The 24,699-nt window shown below is 36.9% G+C and overlaps 5 protein-coding genes and 1 non-coding gene across 6 annotated transcripts; 3 read left to right on the top strand and 3 right to left on the bottom strand.

Moving 5' to 3' along the window:
* Positions 1-5,929: 5,929 nt before the first annotated feature.
* LOC106353681 (FKBP12-interacting protein of 37 kDa-like) lies at positions 5,930-7,730 on the bottom strand. The gene is made up of 10 exons (XM_013793467.3): positions 7,594-7,730; positions 7,459-7,511; positions 7,320-7,378; positions 7,172-7,208; positions 7,008-7,095; positions 6,835-6,899; positions 6,728-6,748; positions 6,600-6,647; positions 6,320-6,397; positions 5,930-6,228 (listed from the first exon to the last, which is right to left on the bottom strand). The coding sequence occupies exons 1-10, from the start codon at positions 7,619-7,621 to the stop codon at positions 6,034-6,036; spliced, it is 672 nt and encodes a 223-aa protein (XP_013648921.2). The 5' UTR covers positions 7,622-7,730; the 3' UTR covers positions 5,930-6,033.
* A 1,880-nt stretch (positions 7,731-9,610) lies between these two features.
* On the top strand, positions 9,611-10,948 carry LOC106353680 (reticulon-like protein B12). Its single transcript, XM_013793465.3, has 4 exons — positions 9,611-10,003; positions 10,098-10,278; positions 10,375-10,586; positions 10,664-10,948. The coding sequence occupies exons 1-4, from the start codon at positions 9,934-9,936 to the stop codon at positions 10,810-10,812; spliced, it is 612 nt and encodes a 203-aa protein (XP_013648919.2). The 5' UTR covers positions 9,611-9,933; the 3' UTR covers positions 10,813-10,948.
* LOC106353679 (mitochondrial uncoupling protein 1) lies at positions 10,868-13,185 on the bottom strand. Its single transcript, XM_013793464.3, has 9 exons — positions 12,929-13,185; positions 12,276-12,491; positions 12,111-12,189; positions 11,900-12,033; positions 11,712-11,810; positions 11,512-11,616; positions 11,361-11,435; positions 11,181-11,267; positions 10,868-11,077 (listed from the first exon to the last, which is right to left on the bottom strand). The coding sequence occupies exons 1-9, from the start codon at positions 13,004-13,006 to the stop codon at positions 11,036-11,038; spliced, it is 915 nt and encodes a 304-aa protein (XP_013648918.1). The 5' UTR covers positions 13,007-13,185; the 3' UTR covers positions 10,868-11,035.
* A 585-nt stretch (positions 13,186-13,770) lies between these two features.
* On the bottom strand, positions 13,771-15,173 carry BNAA07G16270D. Its single transcript, XM_013793463.3, has one exon. It carries the CDS (start codon positions 15,001-15,003, stop codon positions 13,981-13,983), a length of 1,023 nt encoding a protein of 340 aa, XP_013648917.1. The 5' UTR covers positions 15,004-15,173; the 3' UTR covers positions 13,771-13,980.
* Positions 15,174-16,179: 1,006 nt separating this feature from the next.
* On the top strand, positions 16,180-18,335 carry BNAA07G16260D. The gene is made up of 5 exons (XR_007315023.1): positions 16,180-16,382; positions 16,466-16,709; positions 17,051-17,245; positions 17,341-17,947; positions 18,034-18,335. It is a non-coding gene; the product is annotated as an uncharacterized BNAA07G16260D (transcript).
* Positions 18,336-20,271: 1,936 nt separating this feature from the next.
* BNAA07G16250D lies at positions 20,272-22,244 on the top strand. The gene is made up of 3 exons (XM_013796703.3): positions 20,272-20,464; positions 20,726-21,046; positions 21,800-22,244. The coding sequence occupies exons 1-3, from the start codon at positions 20,398-20,400 to the stop codon at positions 21,964-21,966; spliced, it is 555 nt and encodes a 184-aa protein (XP_013652157.2). The 5' UTR covers positions 20,272-20,397; the 3' UTR covers positions 21,967-22,244.
* Positions 22,245-24,699: the final 2,455 nt, after the last annotated feature.

The raw sequence follows: 24,699 nt of genomic DNA, 5'->3' as shown, positions 1-24,699 counted from the left end.
GCGGTAGCGTGGAGAGTTGGATCTCTGAGCAACTTGACGGCATAGTTGTGTGTGTGGCATCTTGGAGGCCCATCTCTTCTCAGTCGTGGTCAGGTTTCTGAAGCGAAGACTCTCTATGAAAGCTTCAGTGCTCTGGTGATTTGCAGCTTTGGTGGTGTTGTTCTTCGTTAGAAGACAATGGAGATGCCGACGGATCCGCTAGTTGAGTGAAAATCCGTTGACGGCCGATAAATCTCGGGGATGACGGTTCTCTAGCTATCATGTCTTCTCCGGCATGGATTTCCGCATTGATAGAACTGATGGTGGAGATGTGCGTCAAGTTCGGACTTTGAGATGACGGTGACCAATAGCAGAGAATGCGTTTAGGGTGTCGAGAACCAGATCCTTTAGGGTCTCGGCGTATGTGGCCGTGGGACACCTCTGGTGGTGGTTCCTCTGAAGATACACCGTAGACGGAGCTATCAGCTAGCCTTGGACACCCTAACTGTTGTGAGTTAGCGGTTAATCGAAGGTGTAAACCACCGGCGTCCACATCAGAGTTGGAAGCTAAGCTTCTATGTTTTCTTTCCTGCACTCGCTTTCTTATTTTCTGCCATAGATTTGCATGTTTGGTGTTGTTTTCGATTGTTTTCTTTGTAACCTAGCTCGTTATGTGTCTCTTGTGTGTCTTGTGTTTCTGGTGTGCCAGAACTCGCTCTATATCGAATCCTTTCACGGAATAGTTTTTAATGATATATATTTATATTTTAAAAATAAAAGTATATAACTAATAAAGACAATTTGCATTTCCTTTTAGGCAAGTTTATTCACTAATAGTATTTTTTTTTTTTTACAAAATTCATTAATAATATTATTAGCCTATAGAACTGCTATGAACTTCAGAACACCTACCACAATTCCCTCTGTTTTTTTTTGGGTGTAAAACAGTTCACTCTTTTAGGAGTGCAACACTGTTAAGTCCAGCAATGAACCCAAAAATGTAAATTCTTAAGTTGAGTTATTGTCACTTTACGATCACTAGATTAATTGCACTTCAAACAACATACACCAGAATCAATCACAAAAGCCATTAACAAATGAGTACAAAATTGATTGCTCTTGAATTCGAACTATAAAAACATAGCTACTACGAAAGAGCCAAACAGGCTTTCAAATGTGTCTCGCCACAAGAGGCTAGCATCGTTTTTACTCTTTGGTTTCAAAACTTAAATGGATAAAACCTATGTATATTTGTTTTAAAAAGTCATGAAAAAAATGATATTTTCGATAAACATAACTTTCATTCAAAACATAAAATACTATTTCCAACTTGGAATGATGAAACAGAGAAAAAAATCAAATCTCTTAGAAACACAAAGAGTTATAAGAACAACTTTTCTTATTAGCTTTAGAAACTACTCAAAACTAAAGCTCTCAATATGTTTCACTTAGATCATATGGAACACCTCTCCATTAGACCTATATTTATATGAAAGACAATTCCCTTTAACATGTGGGATATGGAAAACACAAACCTAACCTAAATAGAAACTTCCTTTTCCTATTTCTAGGTTTCCTTATTGTGTTTATCTTAACATATTAAACATCTAATAATATGTTAAGTTTCCACAAGCTTGGAATTATCCAACATTCACCCCCTTAATTCCAACTTGAATTAGGGAGATCAATTTCTTGAACTCTGATTAAGCTCCTCATTTGCTTGAACTCAATCATCAAGTAATCATCCTCCACCACACCATGGTGTGCGAATCCACCCATTGAATTCACATCTTTCTCAAGGTTAGACCGGATGCTCTCCTTGCTTCCGTACCGCTTCTTCTTAGAATCGGCCCAGTTTTTGTAGAACCTTCTCATGACCTCTTCACTTAAGTTGCGATGAGTCTTGTGGCTGAAGCTCACTGCGATGATAACTCTGGTCACATCCGCCATCTTGCGTACATGAGCTCTGGGAAGGATGTCGGCCTTCTGCTCAACACCCAACTGATTTATCTCTGGTTCATCTTCATCCTTTGAGAACCTTGACTCCATTGGTACATGCGTTGTGTCACACGCTTCCACCTTTGTGTCACACACTCCTCCGTGAGTCGTGTTGCACACTCCTACGTGAGTCGTGTTACACACTTCCATCTTTGTGTCACACAGGATTCCTTGAGCATACCTCTCTTGCTTTATTCTGATTCCGTCTGCTCCTTGAATCACCTCTATGCCAAGGTAGTACGTTAGCTTACCTAGATCTGACATCTCGAACTTCTTAGACATCTCCTCCTTGAATTGCCTAATCACCTTAAGCGAAGTTCCTGTCACAAATAGATCATCAACGTAGATGGCTATGATCAAGACGTCTCCTCCTTGAGTCTTGCAGTACACTGATGGTTCCTTCGTGCACTTCTCAAATCTCATCTCCTTGAGAACCTGATCGAGTTTTACACTCCATGCTCTGGGTGCCTGGCGTAACACATGCAACGTCTTGTGTAACACACAAACTCGATCATCTTCTCCTTTCTTCTCAGAACCAGTCGGTCTATCTTCAAGCTCCCATATCTTGTTTCTTGTGATAGACTCCAACTCGTCTTCCATAGCTTCAACCCAATCTTCTTCACAAGATAGGTTGAACTCATCTGAGGCAATCTCTCCTCCTCTATCGGTGCATCCTAGATTGAACACATCTGAGGCAACCTCTCCTCCTCTATCGGTGCAACCTAGATTGAACATAGCTGAGGCACGCTCTCCTCCTCTATCGGTGTGAGATCTTTTGAACCGATAGAATGCCTCACGATTATCTGCTGGTGTTGGTGGTGTGATACATCCACACAAATTTCCAAGCAATAATCTCACTGGCTTTGATGTACAAATCATGGCCTTAGTCAGGAATGTGTCTCTGGCTTGCTTCCCTGCGAGACATGTGTCACACACGCCTTCTTTGTGTGTTACACTCGGGAATGAGTGTCTCGTTTGCTTCTCTGCGAGACATGTGTCACACACGCCTTCTTCGTGTGTTACACTCTGCATTCCTACGACCATCTCCTTCCTTACCATGTTGTTCATCACTCCATAGCATATATGTCCTTGTCGAGCATGCCACCTCCATGTAGCATCTTCGTCCCTGACATGTAAACATTCCGGGTAGCTTATCTCCATAGGGGTCTTGTAGAGACGGTTTGGAGATCTTGTCACACGAACTAGCAACCTTCCATGCGAATCTGTGAGCGTTAAGTAGACATCTTTCATGTTAACCTCACATCCGTTCTCTGTTGCTTGCCCAAGACTCAATATATTGTGCTTCAGATCGGGTATGTAGTATATGTCCTTGAGTGCCTTCTTCTCTCCAGTCTTGCACACAAAGGTAACCACACCCTTTCCTACAATGTCAACACACGATCCATCACCAAACTTCACCTTCCCTTTGGTGTTGAGATTCAAACTCGAAAAGAACTCCTTGTTCCCTGTCATGTGATTGCTCGCTCCATTATCCAAATACCAGACACTTGCATTGCCTTTGTCGATATCAAGATTCTTCGGAATCACCTTATCTTCATTCAAAAACACCACCTCGTGTACATAGAGTGCATCAGCCTCTTCTGTCTCGTTTAGGTTAGTTTCTTGATTCTTCTCTGTCTTTTCGGGACAGACAGTTGCGTAGTGACCAGGCTTGTCACATCTCCAACATATCAGCTTTGAACGATTCTTCTTCGAGTTGTTATCTTCGGTGTGTGACGCACGGTTTTGGTTGTGTGACCTACCTCGACCTCTGCCTCTACCGTTCCGTCCTCTTCCTCTACCACGAGAATTCTCATAGCCCCTCTGACTATGCTCTTCATTGTTCGAAAACATCAGCTTCCCTTGGTCTTCTTTCTGAGTTTCTTCTCCTACACGCTCCTCGTACGCCTTAAGCCTTCCAACTATGTCTTCAAACCCCGTCGAGTTGAGATCTAGGACTTGCTCAAGTGATGCTACGATCTGGATATACTTGTGTCTTGGAAGACCCTTCAAGAACTTCTTGACCATCTTGGATTCTTCTATGTTTTCCCCCAAAGAGGTTGCTTTGGATGATAGGCCCGATATCTTCCCCGCGAAGTCATCGACCGTATCTGAATCATCCATCTTCAACCTGTCAAACTCCGCCATCAACGTCTGAAGTCTCGCCTCCCTTACACGATCAGCTCCTAGGTGTCGCGACTTGATGGCGTTCCAGATCTCTTTTGATGCGGTTTGTTCTCCCACCTGGAGAATCAATGTTTCGGGAACAGATTGAAACAAAAGAGCTATCGCAACATCGTTCTTCTTTTGATCATCTGAACCAGGTTCGATTGTGTCCCACACTTCATGAACACGTAGTAGAACCTTCATCCTCATCGACCAAACTGTGTAGTTTGTCGATGACAACATCGGACATTGGATGGATGTAGATCCAAAGTCCTTCGTGCGTGGAGCCCTAGTCACGTCAGCCATCTTGCCGTCGCGATCTCTTGTTCACAAGCACCAGGATCTTAAGCTACAACTTAAGCTTAGATCGAGTCTCCAACCTGAGGCTCTGATACCAATTCAAATCTCTTAGAAACACAAAGAGTTATAAGAACAACTTTTCTTATTAGCTTTAGAAACTACTCAAAACTAAAGCTCTCAATATGTTTCACTTAGATCATATGGAACACCTCTCCATTAGACCTATATTTATATGAAAGACAATTCCCTTTAACATGTGGGATATGGAAAACACAAACCTAACCTAAATAGAAACTTCCTTTTCCTATTTCTAGGTTTCCTTATTGTGTTTATCTTAACATATTAAACATCTAATAATATGTTAAGTTTCCACAAGCTTGGAATTATCCAACAAAAAAAACAAATATTTACGTGAAAAGTAACTACATTAGCATTTCTGGCATATTTGTTTCTACGGAAACCCTTGTATTCACTCGATATAATAGTATCACTTGTCTAAGTTATATTTGTAAAAAAAAAGGTTATATTTGTCAAATGCGAGTTTAAGATATTTCTTTTATTAATTCCAGCGGCGGCTTTCTTCGTTCTCAAATACTGACAAATCAACATTAGTATCACACATCACTTAAATATATTAAGGCTAGTGGATCCAAATATGTAAATTAGTATATTCTCATTCAGTGTAGTTGATCTTAACCTAGACTTTTCTCACCTTCTATATTCTTTTATATATCATGTACATTTTCTTCTCGTAATAAGCATCCGCGCGGATTTTAGTTATTATTTTTTCTATTTTTTTAATAATATCTCTAAATATATATGTTATTTGAATATTTTTAAATTTCTACATATCATAACCGAACCTTCTAAGATTTAGAAGGGCACAACTCAAAAACCATAGAAAAACTTATACTACTAAAATAGACCTAATTCCAAAATCAAAGAAACCGATATCCGAAAAAACAACAAGTATCTAAATAGGTATCCGAATACCATGTCTACATATTCTGTAAACAAATAAAAAACTCTTTGTTAATTATTTTAAATTCCTGTCTCAAATCCATTTCATTCAAACTTGTAGAATTATTATGACAAAGATAATTAATGAAATTGTTAGCAAAAGTGAAAAAAAAATTAAAAGATGTGATAAGCACTTAAAAATGAGTAAAATGATAAGTTATAGTTTGTACTTTGTAATAAATGTTGTCAAATTATTTTGGCAGATAATAAATGAAGTGATTAACATTAGTTAAAAATGAATAATTTTTTTTAAAAAAGAAACAAGTGGGTCAAATTGTCTAACCAGAAACAATAAACAAGTGGGTCAAATAGTCTAACCAAAAAAAAATACATTTTAAGATATTTTTGTAATTAATCTCTGTAAATTGATCTAAACATTATTAATCTATAAGAGTTTTTACTGTACAGAAATGATCACATTTGGTTTGAGGGAGTTGCTCGTTTAAGTTTTGATTTGTGTCAATGATTTGGCAGCAAAATATTCAATCGGTATGTTACAGAAAATCAGTATGTTTTCTTCGATTACATTATTAGTTCAAACTCAAACTAAAATGCGAAAATATAATAAGATCACTTCTGCGCATCAGCATTCTCAGGTGCGGGCGTAAGAACCAAGCGTCGGGATTGTTGTAGTGCCAGCATGTTGTTCTTAAGATACTCGAACTCCTTAGCATGCGTGGCCTGCGCTTTCTCCAGTGCATCCACCCTCACGGCCTGAACGTCCCTCAACTCTGCGATCACCGTATTTGCTGCCCGCAACTCATCCTTCAAAAAAAAAATCGAAACAGTATAGCATTAAAATGTATACGAGTAAAATGAGAACAAAAGTTGAGAAGATGATTTTACAGTTGATTACCTCGAGATATGCAATACGTGAGGTGCCAGCGGGGGTCGATCCTTGCTGCTCGCCGTCGACTTCTGGATCCTCATCTATCTGCAAGGGAAAAGGGTTACAAGGAGAAAGTTTCCCTCTTACATGAATCAAAGTCGAGAAAGACCATCCTCCCCAAAGGAACACTATAACATAAAAAAAGTTGGACAAGTACGTATGCCTAGAAAAGTTCAAGTTGCTTCAACAACTAGCTTTGTGTAACTTGCACCATAATGATAAACATTTGCGGGTGAGGATTGTATACCTTCATTGACTCTGGCTTGAGTTGAGATTTGAGATCACGGATAGCTAACTATAGATACAAATCCATACACTATGTTTAGCGACAATTGTTTCAATGTAATGGGCTAAGAAAACAATGAGGACTTTTACCTTCATTTGTGCAATTTCCAACTGAAATGAGAGAGAAGCAACCATTAGAACTTGTTCAGACATAAAGACCTTTGTACATGTTAATAAATTATTAGCCAAATACCAACCTCTTCTTTCAAAGACGTCTCGGAAGATCTCAGAGTTTGGATGTAGTCAATCACAAACTGAGGTTCTGAAATAAAACAGAATCATTGTAGGGATAATCAAAAGGGTATAAGCATCATCGCATATTCAAGAAAGTGCAAACAGAAAGACAACATTGAATGAAGAGAGTTCTAACCAGGAGATTTTCTAGAAGGTACAAAGGACTCTTCCTTAAACGCTGAGTTCCACTTATCAATCTCTGCTTTGACTGATTCAAGCTCACTCTGACCAAACAAAACAAGTCAGACAACAGTAAAGAACACTAATGTAGAAAAAGATTAAAGGATTAGTAAACAATACTTGACATGAAGCAAGCTCATCTTTACAGCTCTGAAGACTGCCACACAGAGAAAGCAAAAGCACGTTACAGTTTATACAACAAAGCAAACACTTATCTGCTAAAGGCCCAAAAAAAAAAAGAATCAAGAAAGGGAATTGGATACAGAACCTCTCTGTGAGTGAAACAATCATCGCAGCTTCGTCATCCACTTTCGTGCAAGTGCAACGCTGAATGACGATGATCACAAACAAAGAATCTCTCAGTGACTCAATCATAGAAGTGCTAATGATCACCCAAATAAAAGTACCTTCTTTGACACGGAGGTATCAATTTCATCGTCTTCGAAGCTTCTTTTAGTACCTGAAACATACGGATGCAACAATGAGGAAAAAATCCACTGCGATCTAGCAAAGAGCATGAATGTGAAGAAGAAGAAGACGACCTGAAGCGGAATAATCTCCTCCGTCCATTAGATTTCTGCGAGGATGTCGATGCTGAGTGAGACGGGATTTGGGGAATTTAGGGTTTACATTTTAAGGTTTGGAGGAAGAGAAGAGAATCGGGTCAACCCGGTTCGCGGTCTGGATACGGTTTTGGTTTGGTTTACATATGTAGTTCTTTCCTTCTCCAGGGACTAGAATGTAAATAAAATTTAAAAAGATGCATAATAATTTGGACGTACTATTGGCAGAAAAGGTCTTTTTGCCTGAGACTCAAGCCTACACAAAAAAGGATTCCAAGAGATGCACTGGACTATTGTAGCCTTGTAGGTAGTGAAGAGAGTCGTGGTGAAGAGGTCATGACATGGAGATGAGCTGCTCCTAAACTCCTTGTTGGAGGGCAGGTGACACAGATCATGGAAAAAAAGCTAGAAATGCTGAAACTCCCAACTCCAGGAGATAGGACCAAGCCCCGAGGACTAACTAGCGATATGTGGTGGCTTCACCATCAGAGACCCACTCGTTAACGTTGTCGACTCATCCTCGTAAATCTGAATCTGAGAGGGGTGACCCTGGAAACACTGATGAAGACACCAAAAGCTATAAAATCACTACCCTCAAAACACATAGTCGATTGTTTTGGGAGAGAAAGTGAAGAAATGTGGATCTGACTCGCTGCTCAAAAGCCGAACTTATTAAAATCTACACTAAAAATGTTTATTACTAATCATTGCAATTTGCAAATAGTGGAAAGAGTCATGGTGAAGAAGCTGAGACCGTCATGTCCTAGGCTCTCTACCCTTTTTCTTTAGCTTTGTTTCAACTCCAGCTAAAGTGTTTGTTCATCACTTCTTTCTATTCAATCAACATTTCTTAATCCTTTTTTTACAAAAAAAAAACATTTCTTAAACCTTATGACCACGGTCATAGCCTTGTATTGCATACCATGCATTTAATCTGGATACGATTTCTCAAACGATAAAAAACACAAGTACTACCAATGCCAATATTTTAGTCAATTTTTCCTTAGTTTTTAACTCTTTTCTTTCTGTAAATGTTATTTCCAATGTCATGTTTTATTCTTCAAATAAACTATCAGAACATATGTCGCAAGAGATTGGCTGGTGCCTAAATACCATATAGAGCGTTTGTAAGCAACATTTTTTTTAAGTATGAATTTTATTGGCTGAAGTTTTATGTGTTGTGAAATTTATAAGTACAAATGATTCTCTCACTCATAATCTGAGAGTTGAAAATACTATAAATTAAGATTATATTTTATAGACAGCAGGATGTCAAACTTTTTAGTAAAATAAATGTAATTTAATTATTTTAAATAATCAACTTGTGTATACACCTATAAACTCATCTAAGATACACCTATACATTTGCATCATTAATCTGATTTTAGAATTATTTTCAAGACTTCTTTTAAAGACTTTCATACAAACACAAGTAACTTTTAGTCAAGTTCTTGAACCCATTTTCCAAGTTTAACATATACAAAAGTTACCAATGAATTATAGGAAAAGAATATTCTTATTAACCAACCATCTACGTGTATATAATACATATTAGAACCATATACTATTTAATTAAAAGTCCTATAACTAGAACTCCCACACTGGCCACACTTAATCAGTATCTGAGACAAATATGAGCTGTAGATGCAACGCCAAGAAATAAGTTATTGGATTGGAAGAGTCAATGGATTAATCGTAGACTGGAATCAAGAAGTCAGTTATATATTCTGTTCATTGTCCGGTCCAGTTTAAAAACATTGCAGAAATTATAAATGTTACAAATATTTGTTTATTTATCATTTAAGAAAAATAAAATAAATAAATACTTATTGCTTTGAATGCAGCACAAAATTGCTCGTTTTTCGGTCAATATTTCTAGTGAATTAATTAATTAATTGACAAAAATATTAGATTACTAACTTTTATAATGCGACTTTTATTTTCTACATATAAATGGAATAAATGTCTTCCTTCCATCTAAGCGAACTTTTACCGTTTAAAAAAAAACACGGACTAGAAGGGATGACACTTTTAGGCTGGAAGGTGATAATCGAGAGGCCAACAAACACTTTCTTGCTTTCCTGAACAGAGCATACATAGCATAGCTTTGAATAATTATTTATATTATTATTAATTAATTTTATATATATTCAAAGTTGATGGCTTTGATGATGATGGTGATGACCCAACTTTAGTCTCATCACTTTCTTTTGCTCTCTTCTTCTTTCGGTTTGAGCCTGTTGGGATTAGTTTTATTTTTGTCTATTTCTGACATTCTGGGATCTGAGAAGATCGGAATCCTTAAAAAATCGTGGTCTTATGGGTTCTTGTTCGGACAAGCTGTTCAAAAGAGAGAGAACAGTACATGAGATTCTGGGAGGTGGCATTAGTAAGTGAATCCATATATCATTACCAAATCAGTTATAAAGATTAAGTGATTTCTCTGATCTCTTTAACCCTTTTCTTGTGAAATGAATCTGCAGTTGCAGATGTGATCCTGTGGAGGAACAAGAATGTGAGTGTTGGTATAGTTACAGTAACAATAAGCTCATGGATGGTGTTTGAGAGCTTTGCGTACACCATCCTCACTCTTCTTTCAAGTGTTCTTCTCCTCTTGCTCTCTATCCTCTTCCTCTGGTCCAAATCTGCATCTATTCTCAACAGGTAAAACCAAAAAAGTGTCTCTGTCAAGAGATCCAATTGTAATTAAAATATTATTCCTTTGTAATTTATTTTTATATATCCTTTGGCTCTTATTAGGCCGTCACCGCCATTGCCAGAGTTTCAAATAAGTGAAGAAATGGCTGAAGAAGCTTCCAAGTTGTTACGCTTCCATGTGAATAAACTGCTACAAGTGACGTATGACATTGCGTTGGGAAGAGACTCAGAGTTGTTTATCAAAGTAGCTGTCTATCTGTTTCTCATCTCACTCGTTGGAAGTCTCATGGATTTTCAGACACTTTGCCACACCGGTAACTAATATTCATCATAGACTTGGAATGCTTTACAGCTGGATATTCATTCATTACATCACTGGTTGTTTCGGCAGGTGTTTTGGTGGTAATGACCGTTCCAGCTTTTTATGAGAGATACGAGGATTGCATAGATGGAACTCTGGCGTTCATCTACAACAAAGCTAAAGAGCTTTACCATAGATTCGAGATACGGTCTTATCTGATAAAGAAGAAACTGAGCTGAATACTGTAAGAGTTTCTTCTTCTTCTTCCTGATTTATCAGTTTTGTAAAAGAAAAGACGAAAATGTATGATTTTGATGAATGTTTAAATGGTACAGCACCCACATAAATTTATTTCACAGTTTTGCTTGAAAACAACTCTCTGTTCTGGCCCCTCTCTCGATCACCCAAATTAAGAAGAAAACAAAGTTGCTCTTATTCTGTCTGCTTAAAATTTTGTAAGTATTATTTCTTGGACGATTCTAGTTCCCGGACATACTTCTTTGCCTGGATCAAAGTATAATAAAAACCGTTATTAGAGAAGAGAAAGAGAGACAAAAGGGTTTGCGTGGACGGATTCAAAACGAATAACAGTGTAATAAGTTGTTACCTGTTCGAGGGTCAAAAACATGATGACGTTCCATGAGCCTAGACGTCCAAAGTTGGGGATGAAACCCTTGTAAAATGCCATAGGTCCCTGTAGAGGCAAGAAAAAAAAAACTCCAAAGAGTTATAAACTTTCGGTGGGTTATGTTATTTCCGTAAAGGGCATAGACGAAGAATTGCTTACGTCTGCCTTCAGTGTTTTGACGAAGCAGTCAATAGTGCCTTTGTAAGAAGGATCTCCCATCATTCTTGACTTAACCTGTGCCACACGGGAAAAAATCAGGAAGCATAGTGGACGACCTCAAGATTTAACTTCATGTGTAGAGATATCATACCACGTCAACAGGGGAACCAATGCAGACAGCAAAGAAACCTGCTCCTAGTCCAGATAGAATGTGTGTGACAACGTTATCAGTGAAACCCGGAATCTTCAAGATTGTCTGAAAGAGAAAAAAAATGTAACAAGAACGTTTGTTACAGATATCAGGATCCTTTAGTTAGACAAGAGAATCAGGGGGATTAGTTTGTTCCATACCTGTTTCACTTGATCGTAACTCGCTAATTCAGCAGCATTGATGATTGCGTTTCTAGCTACATTAGGTCCAAGACCAGTCCAAAGAGCTCGCACTCCTTCCTGCCAGAGCCAAGTTAACATAGATATGAAGCAGAGTTTTAGGAATCTTAACCTATGCATGATCCCAACTTCCATGGCGGGATAATTACCTGTCTCACGATTGTTGAATACGCATTCAACGATCCAGTATACCGTCTTGGCACACCTGCAGCTAGTTTCCCTTCAGCCTGAAGTCTAACTTTCACAAGATCAGTGGGATTCGCTACCATGATACCAAGCGCACCTGAGAGTTCAACAACAACAACATGAGACAAACATATAATCCGAGTTTCTTCTAAACCGTTCTCTCGTTATGCTCACCTGTGGTCAAACCAGCAAGGATCTTCTTGCTCAACGGAACATCGCCTACATGGTCTTTCCCAACGTACAAGTTTTTAACCTGGATGATAACAGATTGGTTAAGCTTTTTGAGCAGTGACTACGATTTTCTAGAGAAAGATATAAGTAGTATATTTAAGAACCCACCGGCTCATACATCCCGATCCTTAGACCTCCAAAGAGGCATTGACGATGCAACCCTGGTACAACACCTTTCCAAAGAGAACGAAGCCCTTCTTCCCTTGCTATGGTACCAACAGTCCCCAGCAATCCACGATACTTAGGCAAAGTCACATCTCCAGCTATGGCAGACTTCTGGAGCTGAAGCCTCACTTTCGCAGTGTCCAACGGAATCGTACATACCTGTGATATGATATCCAGAGCTTAATTTGCATCAAAAATTTCGAAAAAACATATACTCAGTGAGATCGATCAACCGTATAAAGGCTATGCTAACAAAATTTCTTCACGATCTAATCTAAATCTTTCATTCTCGTCGTGTTTTCCATAATCTTTGATCCATCTCTCGATAACATTATTAAATACAATGCTCGAATCAAAGCATAATCCAAACGCCACAACACAATCCTAGCCACAGATCTGACCTCGTATACATGGAGATTAAATATTCTAGAAATCGAATCAGTTCCATCAAAACTAAACATGAGCATATAGTCTGGAGAAATAGCATATCGAATCCATGAACAAACGATTCTCTAGCTATACGAGAAAATTCGGGATTCATTGCGAGTATAATCGAAGCATGCGCAGCGAAACGCATGGAAAATTCGGGAGAATACCTCGGCGACGCAGGCAGAGAAGGCACTGCAGGCGAAAGTTTTGGGCAATGAAAGGTCGGATTTGCTATCAGCTACCATCTTCTTCGATCCGCGAAATTGAAAACGAGGAGGAAGTTAGGGTATCGAAATCCAACACAGAGAGAAGAATCTCGAGAAGAGTGACGAAGATTACGGCTACGCAACTTGGCCTCGAGAGCCGTTTCAGTTAGTAGTAAAGATCGTCCCTCTCTTTACTACGAAAACAAAAAAGGTCATGGGCCCAAATGTAGCAGTGCTTTATATATTATACACTTGTAGGTGTGAGTCACTGTCACACTACACTAGGATTTATTTGTTTGATTAGTATATTAAGCTTTGTAATTAATACAGATAAAATATTTAATGAAAAAATATATTCTTCCTTTTATACGTTTATATACGTTACATCTATGTGTATAACTTCATATATAAGCAACAAAACGTAAATCCACATTTATATTTTTTAAATTTAACAGATATAGTTCCTATACTGTGTTTGTTTTGTTAACTCGTAGTTACCTAAGTTAAAAAATAATTTGAACAGAGAGGGATGATGCCATTAACTTGTCTCTACTAGTTCTATCATATGGGAAGATACTAGACGTTGTGGGTGCTCTAACCACAACCACAACAGTACAACACCATCAAAAGGAGTATAGTAACTCAAGCTCTATTGTCAAACTTTTATGATGTTTGCTTCAAGACTTTTGAATTGAAATTAAAAATCCTTGTCTTCTGCATTGTAAGCAGAAGTAAAGAAATAAAGCTTTGGAACCAAGCTCAACAGAGGCAGGTGCTCTGTTACACGATCGAATTCACACATGGACAAGAAACCAGTAAGTTCTGAAGCTTACTGTGGATTCTAATAATTTATCTTTTGCGGTGGATTTTACATGCCAAAGAGTAACAGTGCTGCAAAGCTTACACACATGACGCCAAACCTTATGTATTACAAGTCACCATTACACTTGAAGAAATCTACTTTATTACATAAATATTCTAAACGCACAAACACCACCAGCTTTTACTTTACTTCACTTTCCTTGTTGCGCCTCAGCTTTACTCGTCACAACTTCAACTTTCTCCATCTTCTCGTACTCCTTACTCTTCTGCCCACACTCCTCAGGCACCACCACCACCGTAAGATAGTTCCTTTTGAAAGCTGCCCATACACGCATCATAGCGAAGAACACAAGCCCTATAGATCCAAAGGTCATGACGAAGCAAGTCACAGTCCCCCACATCTTCTCTCTTCTCCTCTTCTCCACCTCCTCCTCCCACCTACGCTTAGACTCAAGAAGCGCAGCGTACGAGTGTATACTCCTGGAGAAGTGTCCCGCTTGTAATCTCCAAGAATAGAGGTTAAAGCTCCCGCTATACGACTTAACACCGACCATGAACTCGTCCTCGTCTTTCAAAGAATCAATCCGAGAACTGAACCGAGTCTTTGGATATTTATAGTGTTTTGATTTGGTTAACGAAGCATCTACATACCTGATATTCGCTTGGTAAGTAATCCAGACGTACATCAACATCTCCTCCTCCTCCTCCTCCTCCAAGTTAACAATCGTGAGATTGCTCGTCTTCTCAGGAACCGTAGAACCATATACACCAACCGTGACGTTGGATTCTCTAAACTTGGTGAAATTATCAGAAATATCGAACTTGACTTCGAAGAAAGAGTGATCAAGTGTTCCGTTAGAAGGAAACAAGACAAAACCTACACTCCCGCCACGACCGGGAGACATGGAGAAAGAGAAGACCGTAGAGAAACCCGTGAAGAAGTCGTCTTTAGTGTCTTTGCACTCAATGGGTTTCTTGTAAACGACTCCACCGTCGATGCGACTCACTGAGTTAGTCAGCTGAATCGAAGCTCCACTGTCTACGAGCTTTGCGTCGCCGTAGAGGGCTATGTCGTCGGACTGAAAGCTCGCGTTTTTATCGAAGCTTGTGAAGGAGAAGGATGATGTAGCTTCAGATATGGGGATTCTGGAGAAGAGTGAGGTTAAAGGCAGGAGGAGAACGAGGAATGACATGGAGAAAATGAAGCTCGCCATTAAAGAAGCAAGCTTTAGAGAATGATGTTATAGGGTTTGAAGTGGGTGATGAGATCTTCTGATGGAGAGGGTAAAGTATGTGGTGGGTGCCAGAGAGAAAGAAAGAAAGAACAGAGAAGCACTTAACGACGATGTAGGGACTTTTGTCGCCTTGTTTGTTTCTGTGTAGAGTTTCTGAGTTAATGCTTTCTTTGTTGTCCCCAAAAATACTTCTTCTTCTTTCTTCTTTATTTATTTTTACCTCGCTTTCATCTTTTAAACATCCAAACTCTATATTCATGCATTATTTAAACTTTTAATTATGTTAAGGTTTTTTTTCTATTTTCAGTTACTTTATATTAAAAAATTAGTTTAAAATGTATGAAGTAGAAGGTTAGACGTTTTATTGGCTGATTATTATTTCCACAAAATGCTTCCTCTTCTTTTTTTTTGGCCATGCTTTCATGCATCTTTCATTTATCACCCATTCATCTGAAATGCATTATTAAGAAGTTTAATTATGTTGAGATTTTGATTTTGTTTCTGGCATGATTTATTTTCTTTTTATGCTATTTCAAGATTTTTACATTAAAAATTACTTGAAAATATAAAATAGAAGGCTATATGGATTTAATTGACTGCACACACACAAATCCAACTTTACTGTTTAAACTCTATATAAACATTCAAGTAAATTATAGATTTTTTGTATATTAAAAATCAAGTTACTTCACAACTTTATCTCTTTACGCATAAAAATCCTGAAACTCAGAAAAACAAGAAAATTAGGCAAACACAATCACCACAATGTTATTTGCATTTTAGTTTTTCTTTTAACCCGTGAAACCAAAATTACTAATCAAAAGGTTCAGATATCCAGAAAAAAATAGAACTGAAGTGTACCACCTGCTAGTGAAGTGCTGATGAAAAACTGAGTGTACCAGTACCACCTGCTAGTCATAGTCAACGAGTATCTCCATTTATTTACTTTGTCAAAGAGAGAATCTTCAGTTAGTTTTTTACTATGGACATTTAATATACCGCCAGGTCCGCCACAAATAGACGCGCATATTATTAATTATCCCGGCAAAAATTGATAAAAACGAAACCGCTCCAAAAGCGTTTAATTCGAAAGTCTCCCGCTCCCTTTACTAGTCTAAAACCCTCCTTTGGATCTTCTCCACTACACACTCTCTCTCTCTCTTTTTCCCTTCGTCTTAATCTCAATGGCGAAATCAAGCAGATCCCAAGGATCGTCAAACATCGGGAACGGCGTTATCACTCCGACGCAAATCGCTTTCATCGTCGATCGTTACCTCCACGACAATCGATTCTCTAAAACCCGATCCCTCTTTAGATCCGAAGCTTCGTCTCTCCTCTCCAATTCTCCAGTTCGCGATGTAAGCACACGGAAGCTTTCTCACATTTGGTTCCTCTTTCCTTGTGTGTGTGTGTCTCTTATGCGTTATGTTTCCGTTCGTAGGTTCTGAAGAGTTATCTGACTCTTGAAGATATACTGAAAGACTACGTATCCCTTAGGGAGCAGAAAGTGGCGTTGGATCATGAGAAAGTGATACTAGAAAAGGAGAAAGTTAGGGTTCAGAATCTATTGCAGGGGATGCAGAATGTTATGAACTCTTACAACGCCACCTTGACCTCTCCTCCTCCTCCTCCTCTTCCGGTGGCAGCTCCGGCTTCTCAACAGAAGAACCACACCATCTCATCAGGTTTTCAGAGTTTTTAGTTCTGGCATTTTACTGCTTTAGTTGCTTCTTGGCTGTTGTGTATTGGAATGATTGAAAGAGAAAACACATTTAGGCACATAAACTGTCACTTCTATTACATATCAGTTTGATGTTCTGTAATTTGTCTGGCTAGTGCATCCGGCTTTATTTGCATTTGGCTGTGAATGATTGAAAGATTGTGACATTGCAATTTTGTACTGTGATGCAATACAACACTTAGGCACATAATCTGTCACTTCAGAAAATTTATTTGCTAGCTATTACATATCAGTTTGATGCTCTGTAACTTATCTGGAACTAATCAGTCTCTTTATTTTTTTAAGGTTGCACTCAGGACAATACACCCAATGCTATGTCAGTATCTTTGCTGGGTAACAAAAGAGTAGGCTGTGGGAATTTTTCCACACCTTCGACCAGTCATCATCAGCTTATAACCAGAAAACGAAAGGGTCATGAAACTTCTATAGAAGCTCCTTCGGTAGCTAGGAAAGCTCGAATTGGTAACTCAACAGCAAATGGTATGTGTGTATGCGTCCTTACATGTTTATAACATTTTGGTTGAAGCTCTTTTATATCGTTAAACTTTATCTTGTCTCCTCTTTACTTGGATCAGAGTCTAACAGGATCCCACAAGCGGAGAAAACAGTTAACAATTTCTCGTCTCAGCCTCCATCAGAAACACTAACATTGGCGAAAAACTCATCAGCTAATAAGTCTATGACTGGTGATGTGTCGAGCGTAGCTGATTCATCGCTTACTAGTAATTCCACATGCCTTATGACACCACAAAAACATGCTTCCTCTGTGAGTGGTAAGTCCAACAGTCCCCAGAAAGAAGTTACTCCTACAAACTGCACGATTGTTACAAAGGAGAGATTCACAATCAGCCCTCTCAAGCAAATTACTTCTTATACGATGGAAAGGAGCCAACTTATCTCTTCTTCACCGGTCAAGTCCAACCTTAAGATGTCAAATAAGAGAGACCATGTGAAAGGAAGACTCAACTTTGATGACACTGACACAGACATGTGTCTTGAGGCAGCACCTACCACGGCAGATTTGGCTTCATCTTCATTATCAGGGTCTGAGCCGGAAGTTGATTTATCTGACATTGATTTTTCTATCTTGGCTGAAGACTTCTCATTCTCAGAGCTACTAGTTGACTTTGATATTGGCTTTGAAGGAAGTACCCACAAAACACCTATTGAAACGGTTTCATGGTATGTTCTTTGTTTTGTAGTCTCATTTTCTGTAAATGGCTATTATCTCTTGCTGTTTGCTCATTACCCTTTTCTAAATCACACAGGTCGTCTCCGGAATCAGGGAATGGGGGATCTATAGGCTGATCAGGCCATGTCAGAGTACACACCAAATGCGCTTGAAGTGATTCCATTTTGGTCTGCCTCATTTGCAGGAGATGATGCTGAGACTGCTGCAAAGCCCTCTGCTGGTGCCTAACTAGGGTGACAATTCTCAAATTAACTATGGTGACAAAGTCTTCTGATTCAGTTTGTATATATTTAACTTGGTTTTAACTCTACAGTATACCAAATGATTTCTCTCTATTGATATCGACAACAAAATATAAAGTACCTTTATTTATGCATCTATTGGGAACTTGAGATGTGTCAGGTAGTCAGAAAATGGCTTACAATAGAAACTATATGGCTTATGTGTGGTACATGACTCAAGCCAAGTACTTCTCCAGCTTCTCTTTGCTTCCGTGTCGACGATGGAATATGCTAAAGAAAAAAAAAGTTCATGCGCGTGGTATAAGATCCGGTGTGATGCTGCATTAGTGTTTGACTATTTGTTAACGCACGCTATAAATTGACAACCAATTATCACACATACTAGTTTCTGAAATATTTTTTGCTTAAATACTAGTTTCTGAAATTTACAAGTTATTAGTTGTTCAATGGGAATAATACGACAATATATCTTGAGAAGGAAAGATTGTACATATATCAAGTTAGCAAGGTAGATGATTTTGAATTTTTATTACAATATTCTTCAACCATTGTACGTACAATACTGTATCTATTATGTTTTCTTGCATCGAAATTACGTTTTTAATGTTTCGAATACACTAGTTTACCACTACAAATTATAATACATGATTTTATAATTTCTCCTTAAAATTGTACCGGTATTACTTTGAACTAATTAACGCGTTGAGTCAAATACGGACGTGCACACATGTACGCACGTTGCTTTGTTTCCAAGAAAGCCACCTACCTGAAAGTCTTGTAATGAAAAAGATAATTCAACTAAATCTTTTACAATAGTTTATGTCTTGATTACGTTCGCTCAACTAATAAAAATGCTAATTTACAGAAGAAAAGTATTACACTCTTTATATACTATCATGTCTAGATGTCAAAAATAATGAAGAATATTAAAAACTCAAAAAACTGGGTACAAAAAACGCAAATATATAATTAACTTATAAGAAGCACATACTTTACATGATAACCATACTTGTTTCACTTAAGCTTTTTGAAGATCGACAGAAGCTTATTCATCCAGTAGCATACAAGTTCCAGCACTCATTTTAAAGATTGAAATCAAATAATGGCAACAATCTATATAGCAATTCAACAATACGACTAAGGCTCAGACTGGTGTAAATGCGACAGTTGCAAGAGTTTACAGATGGTTGTAGATTTAAGTGTTACAAAGCGATTTATATGACTGATATAGTGGTTAGAAATTAGTATGTTTTCATGATACTAATGACTAGTTAAATATCAAATGATGCAGTGGTAAATAATAAATTAACAATATTAACAATTTATATAATTATTAAAATATTAAAAATTATTACTATTACAATAAATATAAATTATATTTAATAATATTAAACTCATAAAAATTATTTGTGAGTTTATATATCTATAGTTTTAGTGTCTAAAAATTATATCAAATATTTTTAAAAAGTTCTATAATATAAATTAAAATATAATATAATATATATATTAATATTTTTTTTTTCCAAAAAAAATCAATAATATTTTTTATTTATCAAGATTTTTTTTTTATAAAAAATATTTATCGTTCTACAACCGCAAACGCTACTTGAAACCAATTTTTAGAGGTTTGAAACGATCTGAAGCAGTTTAGAGTATTTTTTTTGTAATATTGTAAAACGTGAAAAGCCGATATCATCCGCAAAACACTATGTGGATGGTAGCAACAAAACCAGTTAAGCCTTTATATCATTATACAAGAAGTACGCAGTACATACGTATAAGTTTAGAGACATCCATGAACTTGTAAGGGATCGCTTAATTCAAAGTTTCAAAATGAAAAAAAAAATTGGTCAAGCACATAACGTAGAACAAATAAAATTGCAATTACTATGTAAAATATAAACTTTACTGTTGCAAAAAAAAACATTATGTACTATTATAGTAAAACCATATTTAGGGGGAGGTTACAAAGAAAAAAAAATAGTAAAGGCAAATCATTAACGTAAAACATCTTTAAACCAAAAAAAAAAAAATTAAAACATCTTGTATATATATACTCACATACCCACACAGCTCCTTCAATTTACGCCTCCCACGTTCTCTCTACATTACTCTTTCCCTTGAGAACATCAAACTTTAAACCCCAGAAACAGTAAAGGAGAAAGAGAAGAAGAGAGAACAAAAAAAACAAAGAAGCAATGTCTTATTCTTCCCTCAAATTGCCAATCTTTCTCATCCTCTCATCTCTTCTCCATGCAGCTTTAGGTACGTACACACATATATTTATTTTGTAGAAATATCCAATCGTTAGAACCCAAGAGCATGATCAAGATTCATGTTTTGAATTAACCAGGAGCGTTAACCATAGGAACAATGAACATATGATTTTTTTTTTGTTATTCAGTTTATGTGTTGAATTAGGATTATGTAGGATTAATGGGATATGGACCTTAATAAACTGTCAATTGGTTTTAAGTCGAAAGTTTATAAAACTCAGTATTTTGTCTTTCTCATAATAAATTGTAGGGGAGGACATCGTTTGCGAGAATCTGCCCACGAATATGTGCGCGTTCTCGATATCGGCCTCTGGGAAAAGATGTTTATTGGAGACAGCTAACGTCACCGGAGAATACACTTGCCGGACTTCTGCGGTGGAGGTTGAAGGTATTGTAAACCACGTGGAGAGCGATGAATGTGTAGCCGCTTGTGGGGTTGATCGGAAAACCGTAGGGATCTCGTCGGACGCAATGATGGAGGCAGGATTCGCTGCTAAGCTTTGCTCTCCGGCTTGTTTGGATTATTGCCCTAACATTCTTGATCTTTATTTCAACCTCGCCGCCGGTGAAGGTACGATCTTGAGTTTTTTTTTTTGTGTTTCATGCGTACGTTGACATTTTTTGTGTGTGTACATATATAATTCTTATAAGTAGCCTATGTACAGGTCTGATGAAATATTTTGATGTTTTAATGAATAAGGACTTGCTTGGTTGTCAACATAAGTACTGTAGATAGATAAATAGGTGTAAACAATTAAAGGTATACATTCCTTAAGTTAAAAAGGCATAAACCTAATACCAAATATATATAAACGAAAATTTTGAATGGTACTATACCATTAAGTCCATTACCTTAACGTAATTGAGGTTTCTTTGCAAAAACATTTGTAGAGAAATTGATATTGGCTACCGCAAAAAGTTAAAACAAACTTGCATTATTTTGTCAAGTAACAAAACTGTATTTACCAAAATAGGAAAGAAAACTTGTGATTGCCTTAAGTAGATGTGGGAAAATGTGTGTTTTGTGCTGTTTAATATGAAGTAGGGCAGGATCTTACACTTGTGTATGTTTTTTGTATATTGAATCCTTTTTTCTTACACGTGCATGGAGGAAACTCACTTTCATCTTTATGGTTTATCTTATCGTCAAAGCAAGGAATTTCGGTAGGAGCTTGATTGTTATGTTTCACTAACCATAATTATTATTTGAATAGTAATGATTTAATATTGCATCCTATGGTTACGTCACTTACGTTGGTACTACAGAAAAAATCAATGATGTAAAGTTTATGCTTGACTTAACGTATCAATTGACTACATGCAGGTGCATTTTTACCTGATCTGTGCGATGCTCAACGGATAAATCCTCACCGTTCGATGTTGGAAATCCTCAGTTCCGGCGCGGCTCCTGGGCCTGTCTCCGAGACTGCTCCAGGCCCTGGCTCTGACTCCGACTCCTCGGCCCCTGCTCTAGCTCCGGCTGCTATGTAAAATTAATGTTATTAATTTCGCGTTTGTCATGGTTTATGTTTAATATTTTGGATTGGTGATCCACAAGGGATCATATCTTCAGTTGATATGATTTGATGATAGATCATCAATTGATTCATATGTGAGAAGAGGATACAGAGTGAGTTTGTTTTTGGTTCTGTTTTTTTTTTGTTTACAAAAACATTTTCCCATATAATAATTAACAACTTTTGTAATATCATTAATGTTTTGTTTTCTTGTATAATATATATACTAAGTGCCTGCAATCGCAACTTATATATAAGCGATGCTTTATACACAAAGCTTATGCTTACAGAATATTTGTTTGGTTGATCAATTATGGACTGTGGAATCACATTATAATGGTAATGGCTGGATGAAGCTGAAAATGAACAACTAATGCAACAATTATTGTCTTCCGCTACATTTAGAATTAGATGATCTCATTTGGGCAATGGAAAATATGATTCAATATACGACATGTTAATATTTTGGGAGAGACTGCAAGGATATAATTTCAACAATCAAAGATCCGAAAGCATGGCCAAGTTATTCTACGGAATTTGCAGAGTTAGCATATATTCAAAGAAGATTCCAAGACTACAAGATCATTTACATACCAAGGGTACAAACCCGGACAGCATACACTTTAGGACCGCCCAAGTTTTTCATAGGAGTTTAGTTTTTGTTGGTTGTTTTATTCCGTTCTAGATTTTCGGATCATTTATATCTTGAATGATATAATAGTCTTGTGAGCATCAACATGTGTTTCTGGTTCAATTTCTCTTTAAGCTTATCTTGTATTACTTTTTATTTTAAGAACGATAAAAGTCCCACGTTAAGATGTTATCGTTTTCCTTTAGGTGTTAAACACTGGTTTGCAAGTTCTAGGCAACGAGTTTATGTTGTAAGAAAAAGAAGAGTTAATGCTTGTACGTATTCATGGCTTCATCATAAATTTAGTCTTTTTTTGAGGAGTTATTTTTGGGTTCACCCACCTATCAATATGATTTCATTATTTCAAATTTAATATCTTTAAAAAAAACAAAATATTGTCAAGTTATAGTATGTTTTTAAAATAAAAAAAGTAAAAAAAAATAGTAGTTACAGAAAAAAAAATTTAAAAAAAATATTTTTAACATTGTCAGCAAAACACTAAACCTTAAATCCTAAACCCTAATCCTTGGGTAAACCCTAAACCCTTGGATAAATCCTAAACTCTAAGTAAAAATTAACACTAAAACCGTAAATCCTAAATCTTAAACCCTAAACCCTTGAGTGTTTTAGTGTTTAGTGATTTTGATTTAGAGTTTAGCATTTATCCTAGAGTTTAGAGTTTATCCAAGAGTTTAGGATTTAAAGTTTAGAAATTAGGATTTAATGTTTTGTTGACGACGTTAACAATATTTTTTTATAATTAATACTATTTATTTATTTATTTATTTTTATCTTTTAATTTTAAAAACATAATATAATTTGACAATATTTTGTTTTCTTTTTTAAAAGATATCGAATATAAAATAACACAATCTTATTAGTTAGTGAACCTAGAGGTTCACTCTATGGAGTGAATCTAGAAGTTCACCCTAGAGATGAACCCAAGAATAAGTCTTTTTTGAGCAACACAAAAATTTAGCTTAAGTATTAGCAAAACACAAGACTATATCAGCCAAAGATGCATTAACTCACCGAAGCAGCTCTTTCTTTTTTTTTGTTAACTTCTGAATTTATTACTAGTTCGAATTTACATAATGAAATACATCTAGGAACATAATAAAGGGCTCTTAGCCAACTTATCAGCAGCTTTGTTTCCTTCTCTTGCAATCCATGTGAACTTGATGTCTTGAAATTTTTGTTTCCACCAATCGATTTCTCCGATCCAATTATACCCATCAAAATGAAGACCTTGTTTATTCAGTAGTTTGATCATCTTCTGACAGTCACTCTCAAACATCACTCGTTTATAAGCTTTACTCCAGCAATATTGCATTGCTACTATTAGTGCTTGTAATTCACTTTCTAGATTATTTTTAACTCTTCTGCCAATTGCTTGTCCTGCTCCTCTGTACACTCCATTAGAATCACGCAAAATCCATCTCATAGTACTCGGATTTTCATCATTAACAAAGGAGCCATCAACATTACATTTGATCCAATCAATCTCTGGTCTCCTCCATTTCTTTTGTATTGTTTGAATACACTGCTGACCTGCCAGATGTTGTTGATCTTGTTGTAACATGTTTTGAGATCTCCATTCAGTAGGATCTGCTTTTGCATATTGTAGTACATTGTTCCATCCTGTTTGTTTCTGCTGAAAGATAAAGCCTATTTCGGCTCCTCCATATTCGCCATAAAATCCAAATAGGTAAATCTTGAAAGTGTGCCAGTCTTGTTGATGTTGATATTTGTAGACATGCTTCAATCTTTCTATATATATATATTTTTTTGGTCAGGATCGCATCACACATGAGCTGATCATTTTTTAAGATCGCTTGCAGAGACGAGAAAACACTATTATTGTGCAGCATTGCCAAATCAATGGTTTCATGTGTCTGCTACCATATGCATGGAGAGATGAAAGGTTAAAAAGCCTTCTAAATAGTCAAGCTACGTAACATGTTCTTCTTTTCTTCCTTTTACGCCATCTCATGGAATTTAAATAAAAGAAACAAGAACTAATCAGTTCATGAAGCAAGTAGATCGAGTAGTAGACGTAACTACAAAGGGACAAAT

The sequence above is a fragment of the Brassica napus genome, chromosome A7 (assembly GCF_020379485.1).
Source record: "Brassica napus cultivar Da-Ae chromosome A7, Da-Ae, whole genome shotgun sequence".
NCBI lineage: Eukaryota > Viridiplantae > Streptophyta > Magnoliopsida > Brassicales > Brassicaceae > Brassica > Brassica napus.
Note: the sequence above shows the minus strand (reverse complement) of the source record. Positions and strands in the feature narration are given on the sequence as shown.